General features: G+C 25.9%; 4 protein-coding genes across 4 annotated transcripts; 1 reads left to right on the forward strand and 3 right to left on the reverse strand.

Moving 5' to 3' along the window:
• Nucleotides 1-381: 381 nt before the first annotated feature.
• On the reverse strand, nt 382-1,032 carry LOC148227590 (turripeptide Ici9.1-like). Its single transcript, XM_088201770.1, has 3 exons — nt 994-1,032; nt 664-816; nt 382-592 (listed from the first exon to the last, which is right to left on the reverse strand). Exons 1-3 carry the CDS (start codon nt 1,019-1,021, stop codon nt 549-551), a joined length of 225 nt encoding a protein of 74 aa, XP_088057896.1. The 5' UTR covers nt 1,022-1,032; the 3' UTR covers nt 382-548.
• Nucleotides 1,033-5,567: 4,535 nt separating this feature from the next.
• LOC148227591 (PI-actitoxin-Avd5a-like) lies at nt 5,568-6,324 on the forward strand. The gene is made up of 3 exons (XM_088201771.1): nt 5,568-5,722; nt 5,834-5,992; nt 6,091-6,324. The coding sequence occupies exons 1-3, from the start codon at nt 5,695-5,697 to the stop codon at nt 6,117-6,119; spliced, it is 216 nt and encodes a 71-aa protein (XP_088057897.1). The 5' UTR covers nt 5,568-5,694; the 3' UTR covers nt 6,120-6,324.
• A 2,558-nt stretch (nt 6,325-8,882) lies between these two features.
• On the reverse strand, nt 8,883-9,625 carry peg (pegasus). Its single transcript, XM_088201875.1, has 3 exons — nt 9,458-9,625; nt 9,235-9,396; nt 8,883-8,986 (listed from the first exon to the last, which is right to left on the reverse strand). Exons 1-3 carry the CDS (start codon nt 9,480-9,482, stop codon nt 8,940-8,942), a joined length of 234 nt encoding a protein of 77 aa, XP_088058001.1. The 5' UTR covers nt 9,483-9,625; the 3' UTR covers nt 8,883-8,939.
• Nucleotides 9,626-11,499: 1,874 nt separating this feature from the next.
• Nucleotides 11,500-12,143, reverse strand: LOC148227593 (vasotab-TY1-like). The gene is made up of 3 exons (XM_088201876.1): nt 12,056-12,143; nt 11,819-11,980; nt 11,500-11,630 (listed from the first exon to the last, which is right to left on the reverse strand). Exons 1-3 carry the CDS (start codon nt 12,078-12,080, stop codon nt 11,596-11,598), a joined length of 222 nt encoding a protein of 73 aa, XP_088058002.1. The 5' UTR covers nt 12,081-12,143; the 3' UTR covers nt 11,500-11,595.
• Nucleotides 12,144-14,668: the final 2,525 nt, after the last annotated feature.

Genomic DNA, 14,668 nt, shown 5'->3' on the forward strand with positions numbered 1-14,668 from the left:
CTTGCTTGGGGGCGGCATATTCGCGATGGGATCGTCTAGTGTGGTTCTTAATCCTGAATGCACTAAAATATGTACGTGTATTTTTTTTATATATATATATTTATATGTATTGCTTTTGACGAAGATTTTTGACTTCTGAGAAGTGATAATTGTTTTTTGCTCAAAATTCGTTTTAGATCTGCTTTACTCGATTCTCACTCGTAATATAGTTACAAAAAGTTTTATTATAAACGCTTGATGTAATATATGTATTTAAAAGGATGCAACTCGAGATTAGATTTTAATATTTTTGATTGGTATCGCCGAATAAATTGATAGGGATATTTAGGAGTGGATTTTTAGGACAATTTATTTCTACAATAATTTAGAGGTTAATTAAACTTTTTCTTATATCAAAAGCGATTTAATAATCAATAAATCTATAATATCAACACATGTAAATGACACGTTGGATTTATAATTGTGAAAAATAGTATATAACTAGCATATAAATGAAAACAAACACTATAAAACACTTTTTTCTATTTGTTGGCAATGATAAAAATATTTTATTTGCATTTTGATATTGGTGATACTTTGATAATTGTGTATTCTGTAAAACATCAAAAAAATATTTATTTATTGCTATAAATTTTAATTAATTATTCCGTGTTTTGAACTTACTTGTATTATTAGCACAGTTTTCACGTCTCAATGTACATTCGTTGACAAATATCCTGTTTGATTTTCCGTCATTTCCACAAACGGGGACAACAACCATGGGGCAAATCGTTTGACAATCCCTCGATGGTAGTGCCGCTGACATAACGAAGAGCGCTGTAACAGTTAATGATAAATATAGTATTATTAACCGAACTGCAAAATATATAAAACCTTATTAAAAATTAATTGAATCAAAAATAATTTTAATATTATTGCTTTTACGATACAAATCAAGAGTAGAAGTACACAAACTATTATGGTGACTAAGTGAAATAATAAAACTATACTTACCAAAACATAGTCCGATAATGATCTTCATTGTATTGGAACTACTAGAACCGTATGAGTTATGGTAAGACATTCTCGTGGTTTATATAGAAACAACAATATTTACGAAATATCTTACGCAATAGTTTCGTATCTTAATAGTTTTAAAATTAATATTTATTTTTAATGATTTAGTCGATATATTTATTTTAAATTAAATATACTTAAAAATAAATACTACTGTTATTAATAAATAATATAAATAAGATTTTAAAAGACTAATGATCACGAATTATTAATTACGGATTATTCGTGAACATGGCTTAAAAGAAAGTAAGTGAAAATCGCAATGAAATATATATACATATATAATAAAAAAATATATATATATTTTAAACGTACATTACAGTTTCAATTTGAAATATACAAAATATTGTGTATAGGAGGTTTTGTTAAAATTTTCCTTCACCTATTATTTTTTTAAAATACATTTACGTAATTCATGAACTTGTTTATAAGAGACACTTGCATGACATGTCAGAGTATTTTTCTTACAAAATATTTATTTGCTGCTTCAATTATGAAATATATTATCTCATATGGGACAAATTATTAACAAACAAATAATATTTTTATTTTTTAAATCATCAAATAACTATTATGATACTAAGATCATTATTATATGTACAAATAGCATATCACGTGTACGCCAAGAATATATAAACCACTACAATAACTTACCATAACTCATACGATTTTCGTAGTTCCATTACAATGAAACTCATTTTCGGACTATGTTTTGGTAAGCATGATTTTTTTATTTTACTTATTCTCTATTATAATGTTTCTACTCCAACGATTATTTTATATTGTAATAATATAATGTGGTCGTTTATTTAATTAATGAAAATTATTGTAGTATAATTTAACTTATTAAAACTCGAATAAACGTTATAGTACTCTTCGTGATGACAACGTCATTAGCGGCAATGAATTGTCCAACGGTATGCCCTCTGATTATTGACCCTGTTTGTGGAAATGATGGTACATCAAAAAAAATATTTACCAATAAATGCATAATGGCAAGAGATAACTGCGTCCATTCTACGAGTAAGTCAAAAACACGAATTAATTAATTATTGTTAGTAACAATATTTTTATAACGTTTTTTTTTGTTACAGGATATGTCGTTGATAAATATTCAAACTGCAAATAAAATAAATTTAATGAAAAACTATTATTATAAACAAACAAAAAAAAGATTTTTGAAATAATAAAACAATTAAAATTTTTTTCAACATCACTAATCAAATGTATGTTTATAATTAATGATTTTATTATTTTCTTATAAATTTTATTAAAAACGATTTCTTTAATTTATTTCTAAATTTAGAAAAAATCCTTATCTTCCAAAATGTACTATTAATCAATTCTTTAAAGCCAATCTTATCACAATTTGCCTCCCTTTAAATCTAAGACATCTACTACATAACATAATTACTACTAATTATTTTATATGTACATAGAAATACTCGTACTTAATTTAAAGTTTAGAATATATAAATAACATTAATAATATAAAAGTATTTATTTTACCACAGTTTATTCAACATTAATATATTAGATATAATATGTAAATATACACAAGTGCTAGAAGATCTTGCTTAAGTTGAACTAGAAAGTGATTCCATTTAGTAGATCATTATACCTAATTCTGTAATTAAAAACATATTATAATAAGCAATAATATCGGTTGTGACGCTTAACTTCATGACAAGAAACTTACTAGTATGCTTTTTGCAATTGAAGCTTTTAAGCATTCAATCATTCTTGCGACCATCAGTGGTACAAACTAGTGCATAATTCCTGGAGCAAAATTTCGGACAGTCTTGATTCGGCGCATATGGAGGGAAAGAACATTGCGACAATTCAGTCTTTCTTAAACCTTTAAAGAATAATACAAATTTGAACAAAGAAACAAAATGTGAGTATGAAATATTCACACAGTAAAAACAAACTGGCATGTCCATCGATAGCACAAAGACGGTTCATTTGACAGTTTTGTGTAAACGCATAATGTGAGACAATTCAGTATTTTTCAAATCTTAATAAATAATAGAAACACATTAAAAATTTAATAAATATTTAAATATATTAAGTCGATTATACTCTCATTCACAGGTATGACTGATAGTATAATCGATTAAACAAAAAGATAAATTCGTCTGCTACAAAGTGTTTCTCATTATATTTTCGTCTAAAAATGATAAAATTTATTAATTGGTTAAGACGTTAGACACAAGATCGATTGATTATCATAAAATTTAACTGGTTTTTGTAAATTTAACACTTGTAAATCAATTATTATTTTTATATTTTGTGACTTATTTAAGTGAAAATGAACAAAAGAGATTATTATTATAATGAAAAAGTATCGATTTGAAAATATAAATTAATGTATGACATATATTTTTATATTATTATTTATAAAAGTAAATCCAGTATCTATTATAATTATATTGTGTCCATAAAGCACAATCCTGCGTAATTTTAAAATTCATGTAAATCAAAAAATACAAAAAAAATTATCTGATCATCTTATATTGTGATGAAAATATTTTGCTGTTTCCGTTGTAAAGTACGTTGTTACTATCTTATAAAAGTAATTATTATTACATATTATGGAGAAGCAGATCAGTGGCTAGACAATATGTAATATCTGATAAAAATACTATTTGCGATTTCCGATTGCCATTTATCTGAGATTTCTGATGTAATTTAATTTCTCTTTAATTTTAGTGTATTTTAAATATTGAATATCAATTCTGTAGTCCGCGTATCGAATATTATAAAAACAAATAAAATTTTATGTTGGCATATTAATAGCAAACACCAAAAGCCAATTAGTATTTATGAGCAACTAGTGAGTTTTTTCAGTGTAATTGATGACACAGTCCCATATGCAAATATCTTTATCTCGATTAATATGTTTTATATATTTCATATTTTATTAGGTGAGAGCTAATAAGTCTATATTTTTATTATATGAATATCTATCATTTTTAGAATCTCTATATTTTATGCAAATAATATATTATAATATAAAATATATTTACCAAATGTTAACAGAAATAATAAATAACTGCAATAAACTGTACTTATTTATTTAATATTAGTATCATATTATAAAAGAAAAACATGTATATGGTATAAAACGGTTGTATAATATAAACAAAGGGTAACCCACAAGAACGACAACACAATAGACTGACCACGGAAAACCCTAGAAATGTTAAAGAAAAAAACGATCCTTTGAATACAAAAGCACGTCGGTATTACCTTCGACTATACCGTTTTGTGTATTATGGTTGCGCAAACAATACGCTATCAAGTGATAGAAAAGGGACCGTTAATATCCAACCCTTTGCATTATTTGACCTTCGAAAATGTCCATCGAGCAAGTCTCACTCCTTGTCGTAGACAAGTCGTGGACATATTTCGTTGATCGAATATTAGAGCGCAATAATTGGTTGAATGATCTCTGTATGATTGTGATTCGCTGGAGACCTCCCCAACCAACGGTACAAAGAGAATAACGATCAGACGGACTGCAGAGCAGCAGACGAGAGACGGCATATGATCAATCACGATCAGACATCAGAAGGTGACGCGATCCAAATCTTAAACACTTCATTGTATATACCACCCTAAAATAATATTGTTGGAAGTTCTATGTATACTAAGTTATATAATTCACACTTTTGCATAATTAGTAACGCCATCTATTACTTAAAAAAATAGTTCTAAAAACATATTCATTACGCTCATAGGTGGTGCTAATAATCACCTCGATAATCTGAATTGATCTCTCTGAAAAATATTATTAAATAACATTTGCCTAATTTACAATAATAATAATAAATATAATCTGAAATAAAAATTGAATATAAGGCATTATTAAAAATATATAATATTAATATTCCCATATATGAGATGAAGCACGTTATTATACATTTCATAATCAAAATGAATTGGTTCTTTCTCTAGAATCTTGTTCTTGAAACAATTTTTTTTTATTCTAAATGGTAATCTATTAGCTGATAAATATTAAAATTACATTAAGACTGAATTAATAGGTAATGTTAATATTGTACAGTAAAATTTACAAATTTATATTTTCTCAACAGTACAATTATCAAATTTTGTAGTTAAGCTTTAGAAAAATGTTTCTTTTATAAAAAAAATACAATTTAATAACTCATATTCTAGTACTAAAACATATATTTCATATAAAACTTTTTGTGATTTTCTGGACTAATTATTTATAAAATCAATCATTCCAAATAGCTTACATAATCCATACAAAACAAACACTAAAGATATTTTTGAATAATTTTTAAAATATTAGAAAACGTCTTCCAACTATTAGAAGTCTTGACTGAAATATTAACTAAATACTTTTTATTGACATTGAATACATTTTTTTTATGATATTTATATTTCCAAGTAAATTTTATCAATTTATGTGTACATCGTACAAATACGCCATACAATATTTTATGTACATAAAAAATTTACACGATTCTACTTCGTCGAAATATTGAGAATCTGTGTACGTGACAAAACATCATAATTTCACATAATAATCTAGCGTCAATTTTGCCGTGTATATATATACCTGGCGAAAAAAATCATCAGTCAGTCGATTTCTAACAATCAGACAACATGAAAGCTGTGTTCGGATTTGTTTTGCGTATGTACAAATTTTATCTTCTGTTGATAATTTATCTTATCTGAAGCGTAATCTGCTTTATTAGCAAAATATTATCGTGTTTTTGGAATTATATTGTTGTTTCTTTTTTAGTTTTTTTCGTCGTATCGATTTCTGCTAGCGAAGCACAGGAAGACTGCCCTATAATTTGTCCTTTGTTGTACGCTCCTCTTTGCGCCTCTGACGGAAAAATAACAATGTCCTTCTCCAACGATTGTGAACTCAAATCATACAATTGTCGTCAAAAATCGAGTGAGTCACGTCATAATTTTTTTAATATACATATATATTTTAATTATTTTTTATTAATAATATAATTTTTTTTATTAATATACATAAATTATTTCTAGATCTGGTGAAAATTACTGGTACTTGTTAAATATGATGTCGTTCTAAACAAACATTTTCATTTTTTTCATCCAATGAAGATTTGTTTACATTTGTGTTAAATTAAAATAAAATGAAATATGGGGTTAAAGGTTGTTTAATTCATCTTTTTGTGTCATTGTGTCTTTAAAAAAGCGTTTTTGATATCGATGTTAATGTTTAATAATATTCTTCTTTGAATAAAACTGAAGATTAAAGATTGCTTTTTTTATTAAGCCCTTTTAATGTGTAGTGCTTACAATAAGACTACAAAAAAAAACTGTTAAAATGATCATCAATTTTCTGTTTTTTATATACTACTTTCAGTTTTTGATGCCGAGTGATATAGTGACTTTATTAAGCAATTTTACAGCAGATTATTATGTACTGCAAAATTAATATGTTATTCAGGTGTCAGTGTCGGGTGGCGGCGTTTAATATAGAGTAGTACTTTAACTCTCGAGCGAATCTGGAAAAGTATTATTTACATTAGAGGCTATTAGCTTAATGTCCGCGAATCACTTTAACTGACCTTGAACCAAAATTTAGCATTTCTGAAAATACTATATTTTCATGACATGCGCTGAAAGCCTATACTCATTTTATAAAGCAAGCTATGAAAGTTATAATAATAACGTTTTCAATAACTTATCGTATGTTTAATAGTTGAAACAATGGAAACGAAAATGCTTCCAATTTTTACACACATACATTTGCGTGTGCTAAAGCCGAGTCACAAGAAGAAAGTCGTATACGTCGCACGAAAATACGATTGTGTGTTGTTTTTGTTCCTACCTGCGCTGCAATAATGGCAAAAAATATAGCAAAAATAAATAAAATATTTTTTTTATGTAGTGATACAAATTTCATACATATAATATATATATATATATATATATATATATATATATATATATATATATATATATATATATATATATATATATAAATTTACATACATAGAAAATATACTTATTTTAAAATACAATTAATTACATTTATAAAATAAAAATTCAAAATAAAATCACGGTAAGTTGAAAGTAAAAATAGTTTTTTTTAAATCATATATTATTTATGAAAATGTACAGAACAATATTAAACAAACAATTGAAGCGTTTGATTCGATGCTTTGGGTTGCGTTAGTTGATGATTTGTGAAAGACGTTTGTATAGCGAACTGTAAAAAGTGACCTTAATGAATATCTCCTTCTGGAAGGCGTCAGTGCTTGTCCTTGAGCGCATGTCTTGGAGGTAATTGCTCGTACAGGAAGCGAGGCGTAAGTCCGAGGTCAAAGAAGTCCGTTCAGCGAAGATGTGCTTGGAACAAAGAGTGTGAAGGGGATCTTACTTAGTGGACCTAGAACCAAACACTACCTCTCACAAGCTATCCTAACCCGCCAATTACCAATCACATCCCCAACCATTACCTCAAATCCAGTACAATCACAACTTTAAAACCGGATCAAGGATCAAGGCCCCAAAATCCTCAGGTATCTTTATTTTATTTCATTTTTAATTACCATATTATTACACTATCAAAATAACGTCTTACAAGATTGACAGAAATGTTTTTTGTCCATTTTTAATAATACTTTTATTTTCCAGTTGAAGTTTTTGTTGAGTAGTTTTAGCTGATGTTATTTCCTTATGATTGTTTCACATCTTAGTCAACAAAATTTAATGCGACACCTATCACGTGCTTATCATTCAAATATGTATGTTTCTTAATAATCAAGATATTTTTATATTATCTTAAATATATTATACTCTAATTAATAATACATTTATTCAATATAAAAAGCATCGAGATTAATGTAAGATTTGAGCCTACGGTCTTTAAATCAATGTATTAGGTAACAATGGTTAATTATTGTATGTATATTTTTATTATTGTATTTTTAATCTCATACACAAGTCTAATAAAACATAAATATTTGATTAAATATAATCATAAACAATTTATTTTTAGCACACAATCAGTACAATCGTATTGAAAAGGAAGAAAAATACAGTATATTTAAAAAAATACAAATATGACCTTTAGATGTATAAATATATATACATTAAAATTTTGATAAACTAAAAAATAATATTACGAAAGCGATAAATTGTCTAATTATAAATTTTCTTATAAATTAAAAATATCCTGGTGATTTGCCTAAATATTTATGATAGTCTCTTATTTAACCTTCCTTTTATCTAAATTTAATATATTTTTTTCGTATATTTATATACACATATATATTGAAAATGATATGCTTTTTTAAAACTTTAAAATAAATAAATTTTTTATTTGTTTTCTCATAAATATTATATATTGCTAAAGTGTTTTTTTGCTTATTTTATTCCAAAATATAATTTTATTTTCTCATTTTTAGTCTGGAATATATCATACAAGATTTTTAGTAGTAGTAGTAGTAGTAGTTTTCATACAAAATAATCTGATCACTGAGGAATTGACACGGCCGTTGAAAACACATACAATCAAAATAATATTACTCCGACTCACGCCTGATAAAGAGTTCCATTTAATTAACCTTTTATCTTTAATTTTCATATATCTCTCACATATAAAAGTGTTACAAACACATACATTTAAATTAAATACAAGCAAATGCAGAGTATTTATTATTAATTTTCTCAAAATATTATATAAAAATATGAGATTACAAACATCTAAAGAAACACAACTTTTAATTTAATTATGTATTTTATTAAGTATTTTTTTAATATATTATTTTATATATTTTATCAGGTATTCAGGCAAATAAAAAACATTGTTATTAAATGATTTTTTTATTAAATTTCCCAGAAATTATTATTATTACTAGAAGTTAACCATGCGTATGTTCACAGGCTCCATCAGAAATTTTCTTCAATTCTGAAATTATACAAGTGAATATTTGTTTAAGAAACAGTAATTATTTTCTCGACTACTTAAAATATAGTGAAATATATTACATTAATTATAAAGAGTTATATACAATAAATAGATTTTTTAATACAAAATAAAATTGTTTTTATAATTAATTCCTAAACCACAGAAGATGAAATATATTTTTAAAATACATAAAAAATACGTTCATATAAAAATCTGAATAAAATATTTTTTTGTATATAATAACTTACTTTTATCATCTAGGCATTTCTTTGATTCTAATGCACAGTTATTAGCGAAAGTAACTCTTTGGCCACTTTTATTAATAGCGCATATTGGCGCATAGTTTGCCGGACAAAACGTTGGACAGTTCGCGCGATTAGCAAAAACAGTTCCGGAGATGAAGAAGAATACTGAAAAACATAAATAACAATAAGTATCTATTTGTGTAAGTAATATTAAAAAAAAACGTACGGAAGAAGAAAAATATTGCCCTCATGATGTGTGCTTTACTGTAGTAGTTCCAGCAAACTTATGTGTATATGTTGTTATCAAGCGAATTTATAGTTTTAATATTCAGATAGATATATTATAGAATTTGGTTATAGGGCTGGCAACTTGTAGTATATATTTTATTTTATTTACAACATTTAATTTGATTTTATTTTTAATACTGAGACAACAGACATTATATTTTGCCTGATTAACTTCAGATTATTATACCTAATTTCAAACATCAATATTTAACAACATTTATAAGCGATAGGTACTGTGATAAGTATATTTAATAAAACCTCTAGTAAAAATATCATATAAGCCCTTTTTTCATGTTTTTTTTTATTATCCATAATGTAAAGCAAATGCTTTTAGCATTTTAAAACATTCTCCGTTCAATTCTCTACTCTGCAAATCGAATCGCTTTGTAAGAACGGTGTATAATAATACACGTAAACAAAGGAAATATATTTAATTATAATCATAAAAATAAAAATTGAATTTGCTCCGGTAATGCGTTCTGCTGTTTCGACTAATGAAAAATAATCATTCAAATATAAAACAAGATGGCCGACAGTACCATGACGACAGTTTTAAATAATTATTATTTAATAATAAAATTTTGCTACGCGATAATAATTTTCATTAATTCATTATTTGCCTGAATATAAATAATTAGATTGCAAATTAACTAGGTGTGTTATAACCATGAAAATTAAATATATACGTAATGTGTTTAGAATAAGAAGAATACATTGATTAAATTAGATAAACAATCATAAAACGATCTTCGTAATGAAATCTTCAAATTTTGAATTTCCGTCGCCGGGCTCCGGGGCCGAAAAGTGAGTTTTTCATTAACATTATCATTGCTTCCGATTTAATGCACATATATGTTAGATTTTAAGAATTGAAAATAAACCAGGTATGTTTTAATCGTGAACGTGAATATATCCTCAGTATGTATGAGGATTGAAAGTTAATGTCGATCAAATTGGCACTGTCGCAATTGGAACGCTATATATATCAGCCAACGGACAGCTTATAAATGTGTAGTTTCTTGAATGTTATTTATACGAATTATTAACGACATTTTCGATATAAAGAAAGTTCATTTTATATTGGGGTGGAATTATATTTATTATTTTTTACTGTTTTTTTAATGAAACCCCCTTTTCGTAACACTTGTAGTTAAAACATTTTGTAATTTGGCAACATTTTTATATACAATAGTATTTGTAAAGGCACCAAACGGACTGCGTTAGGGTTGGATTTATCTAATCCGCCCGAATCTCCGATCGTCACGTATAGCATCAGCATAACAAACGCACTCTTTTGCTACGAATAATTAATAACATATTGATTTATTTTTAGATTAGATTTTTCTCAGGATTGTCAGGTGGCCCCGACATTACTATATTATATATTGTTTTTAATTATTTAACTAGTTTCTGGACTATTTCAATATTTAACTTTTTAATCCGTATACATTTAACTGTTAAAAATTATATTTATATTTTTAGAATCTAGAAATCACGTATTATATTTTCATTTGTGTCGAGTGCTTGGTTTTCTCAGAATTCTGATTAACTGTTGTCAAAATTACATTTTTTCTTATTCTGATGATTTTTTCACACATTTGTACCGTTTTGTTTATTGGTATTGGTAACATCATTGACACTTTTTGTCTGTTTCGTATCTTCAGAATTATCAGTAGATAGGTTTATTAATAAACCATGTTTAATGTCAACTGATAAATATAGACGTGGTTCAATCACAGTTTGAAAATGTTTTGGTTGTAAATATATAGGAATTTAATGCCGAATAGAAAGAATAAAAGAAAAATGAGTCAATAATGACGTTATAAATAATCAAATAAAAAAAATATGGCAAATTAGATCAACGTTATGGAATATAGAGTTGTTTTGGGTAAAACTGAAAAGTTGTAATACAAAATAAAATTAAATATTTTACAGTACACTTTAAAGATAACCTTATGCCAAAAATAAATAGATCATTAATTTTAATCATAAAATATTGTTTAAATATTTATTTTATTGTGAACATAATAATGTAAGAATTACAGTGATTACAATAATTTAATTCGATGGAAGTTACTACTTACAAGCCCCATCTGAAAATTTCTTCAATTCTGAAAATAGATACAAACAAATTAAAACATAGATCAATATTTTATATTATCGTATGCTAGTTTATTGTTATTTAATTTAACATATTTTTTTCAACACCTATTAATGTATGAAAGTTAGATGGCTAAATAGTCATAATTTCTTATGTAAATATTATCATTAAGCAATAGTAAAAACGTAAGTAACTCACTTCTATCTTCCAAGCATTTTTTCATTTCTAATGCGCAATTATTTGCAAAAGTCTCTTTTTGACCCATCTTATTAATGCCGCATACTGGTCTAAAATCGTCAGTGCAAAACCTTGGACAATCTGTTATGCTTGCAAAAACAGATGCAGAGATGAAGAAAAATACTGAAAAGTAATATAAATAACAGTTGGTACATTTTTGAATTTATATTTTATTTTTAGTATGTAAAAAATACCCACAAAAGAATAAAAATATTGTCCTCATGGTGCGTGCTTTCACTCAGTTCTGGCAAACGTGTGTACACAATATTTTATCGATCAAATTTATATGAAATATTCAGACAATTAAAAATTTCATAACAGGGTTGGCAATATTATTTTTATTAGTATATTTATATAAAGTTGCTATCAAGAGCAAAATACCATTGTATTTAAAAACATTTAAAACGTTAGCCATGTACTTTATTTCAAAACTTTGCATAAGCACAGATAGAGAATAATTGTAAGCAAATAAATTAATTAATATATTTTAGCAAAACACATATTATTAATAAATATTGATTTTTTTTATCGAAATCAAACTATTGTGGTTCTTAAATATTTTTCATTAAAATAAAAAAAATTTTAGACAGATTTTAGGTATAGTAGTCAAGCGTGTGTAACTTGTCAGACACTTCGCGAAAAGCCTTTTTATATGTTTGATGGCCACTGCTTTGTGGAATCATATGCAGGTTTATTTTGACCTCATACAAAATTGAAAATTATATCAACATTGTATATAATATTTGTATCATATGATTTTACTTTGGCGACATTATCCCTAAGGGTGGTCAGCCATAATGACTACTATAATAAAATAAATTGAGGTATATATTTATTATTTGATTTTTAATAAGCGTTCTGGGTTTTTCTACGTATATATTATACAAATAATGTAATTAAATTGTAAATAAGTGCAAGTATTAATAACGCTAAATATATATATTGATTTGAAATTAAATAACGTGTGTGGTTATTTACCTTATTTATAATTATAATACATTTAGCATAAATTTTAAGTAGGTGTTATATATTCAATATTTGTGCTCCAAATTGGGTGGTTTTTTCTTATTTTTTTCAAGTTATAGCTGCATATTTATTTCTGACAATTGCTGGATTTTTTGTATTCAAAAGTTCAGAGCAAATCAGTGACAAAGCTAATTATCTGTGTTCTTATGACATTTTTGCGTGTATAACATAATTTCAATCTCGACAACAACAAACTAATACACGTATAATAGATTTAGGGGCTCGTGATATGCATTGAACATTGTCCACCAATTCTTGTACCGACTGTAGATATTAATGAGCAAGTAAAAAATTATATATTTTTGCCCCTAAACATCCCATTGCCCAGATGATTAAGAACAGAAAGGATGGATCATTTTCCCTAACATTAAAAGACTTTTAAAACTTCGCTTTTTACTTGGAAAAAGCGAGAGAAAAACCGACCTAAACGATCATTAAAAGATTTAGAAAAGAGCTGCTATCCGCTTTATGTCAACTGAATATTTTGACGACCTGATACTACAAATAGAAACACGTAATATATAATCGTTTTATTGCTTACATTTTTTTTAATAGATATATTTTTAATTTTGTTAATGTTTGCTTTATGTAAAACATGTTTTAATGGTTTTAATTCAACCCTGTTCTCAGCAATCAATTAAATCTGAATATTCTTTGCGTAACGGCAACGATTCAAAATTCGGTAGACTTGACAATGATACTTTGGCAATTTATTGACACCGACCGTTTCTAATGCTTGTCTTTTTGCAAGTGTTTTTAATGAATATGCGTTAGTTTAACGCCGACAACAAAAAAAATCATTTGGTTTTATATAATATTATCAAGTTCCTGTGACAAATTAGATCTTTGTTATATAGATTTAATAATTTTTACGGCTACTTGTGATGTGTAGCTATTTAAATGACAATATTGCATATTTTTTTCTACAATGCAAGATTATGCGCTGAATCAAACATAAAGTGTATAAAAACAAACATAAACTGTATAACAAAAATAGATTTATTTACATAAAAAAACTACTTATAATGCTATTTTTTACATGAGATAAAAAATAGCATTGTAAGTAGTTTAAAGTGTACTACATACAAAAATAAATTAAAATGCAATTAAAAATATTTTTCGTATTATAATAAATTAATTCATTTTTAAAGATTAAAACATACAGATGGTGTTTTTTACGACAATTATTTCTTAAGAATTTGTTAAGAAAATTTAAAATAATGTTAAATATAAATTTATTATTTACAAACACTGTTTTTTAAAAAAAACAAATATTGATTTTAATCCGTTGAATTCATAGCTATATTCAAAACAGGTTGTGAAAAAAGGAACAAGGATTCCCGGTAAACATTGTTTGATAATATAATTAATGTGACTGATTCGAATAATTACGATTAGCAAACATTTTGTTTTGACATCCTTCAATATTTGCCGGTAAATAAAAATATAAGAACGCAAGGATTAATGTCTTAAGAATGATTGCATTAATAAGTATGTGTCAAGGAGTCGTTCGCCGGTTAAATGAAACAAGTTTCCATATCCATATTTTCATGTAAAAACTATATTAATCATACGATAAGCAAAATACGAGCAGATGACTTTTAATATTATGTAAAAATTTGGAAAAAATAATAATGTATGTTTTAATAAATGTATTAAAATTATTCGCATTCCTTACAATATAAATAATTTACATGCTTTAGTATTGCCTCAAATTGTTGTAAATTAAATCAGTAACAAGATCTTTCATGTTATGTAGTAATATAAAATATATTATATATAAAA

The sequence above is a fragment of the Plectrocnemia conspersa genome, unplaced genomic scaffold (assembly GCF_051122295.1).
Source record: "Plectrocnemia conspersa isolate PC_06_02 unplaced genomic scaffold, ASM5112229v1 ptg000013l, whole genome shotgun sequence".
Classification (NCBI taxonomy): domain Eukaryota; kingdom Metazoa; phylum Arthropoda; class Insecta; order Trichoptera; family Polycentropodidae; genus Plectrocnemia; species Plectrocnemia conspersa.

What these genes read in the sequence shown, in the direction of transcription:
- LOC148227590 (XM_088201770.1), bottom strand. Translation starts at nt 1,021, where the DNA reads ATGAAGATCATTATCGGACTATGTTTTG. An exon ending in CATTATCGGACTATGTTTTG is followed by an intron (nt 817 to 993) that starts GTAAGTATAGTT and finishes TAACTGTTACAG; the next exon opens with CGCTCTTCGTTATGTCAGCG. An exon ending in AAACTGTGCTAATAATACAA is followed by an intron (nt 593 to 663) that starts GTAAGTTCAAAA and finishes GATGTTTTACAG; the next exon opens with AATACACAATTATCAAAGTA.
- LOC148227591 (XM_088201771.1), top strand. Translation starts at nt 5,695, where the DNA reads ATGAAAGCTGTGTTCGGATTTGTTTTGC. An exon ending in TGTGTTCGGATTTGTTTTGC is followed by an intron (nt 5,723 to 5,833) that starts GTATGTACAAAT and finishes TTTCTTTTTTAG; the next exon opens with TTTTTTTCGTCGTATCGATT. An exon ending in CAATTGTCGTCAAAAATCGA is followed by an intron (nt 5,993 to 6,090) that starts GTGAGTCACGTC and finishes AATTATTTCTAG; the next exon opens with ATCTGGTGAAAATTACTGGT.
- peg (XM_088201875.1), bottom strand. Translation starts at nt 9,482, where the DNA reads ATGAGGGCAATATTTTTCTTCTTCC. An exon ending in GGCAATATTTTTCTTCTTCC is followed by an intron (nt 9,397 to 9,457) that starts GTACGTTTTTTT and finishes TATGTTTTTCAG; the next exon opens with TATTCTTCTTCATCTCCGGA. An exon ending in GAAATGCCTAGATGATAAAA is followed by an intron (nt 8,987 to 9,234) that starts GTAAGTTATTAT and finishes GTATAATTTCAG; the next exon opens with AATTGAAGAAAATTTCTGAT.
- LOC148227593 (XM_088201876.1), bottom strand. Translation starts at nt 12,080, where the DNA reads ATGAGGACAATATTTTTATTCTTTT. An exon ending in GACAATATTTTTATTCTTTT is followed by an intron (nt 11,981 to 12,055) that starts GTGGGTATTTTT and finishes ATTACTTTTCAG; the next exon opens with TATTTTTCTTCATCTCTGCA. An exon ending in AAAATGCTTGGAAGATAGAA is followed by an intron (nt 11,631 to 11,818) that starts GTGAGTTACTTA and finishes ATCTATTTTCAG; the next exon opens with AATTGAAGAAATTTTCAGAT.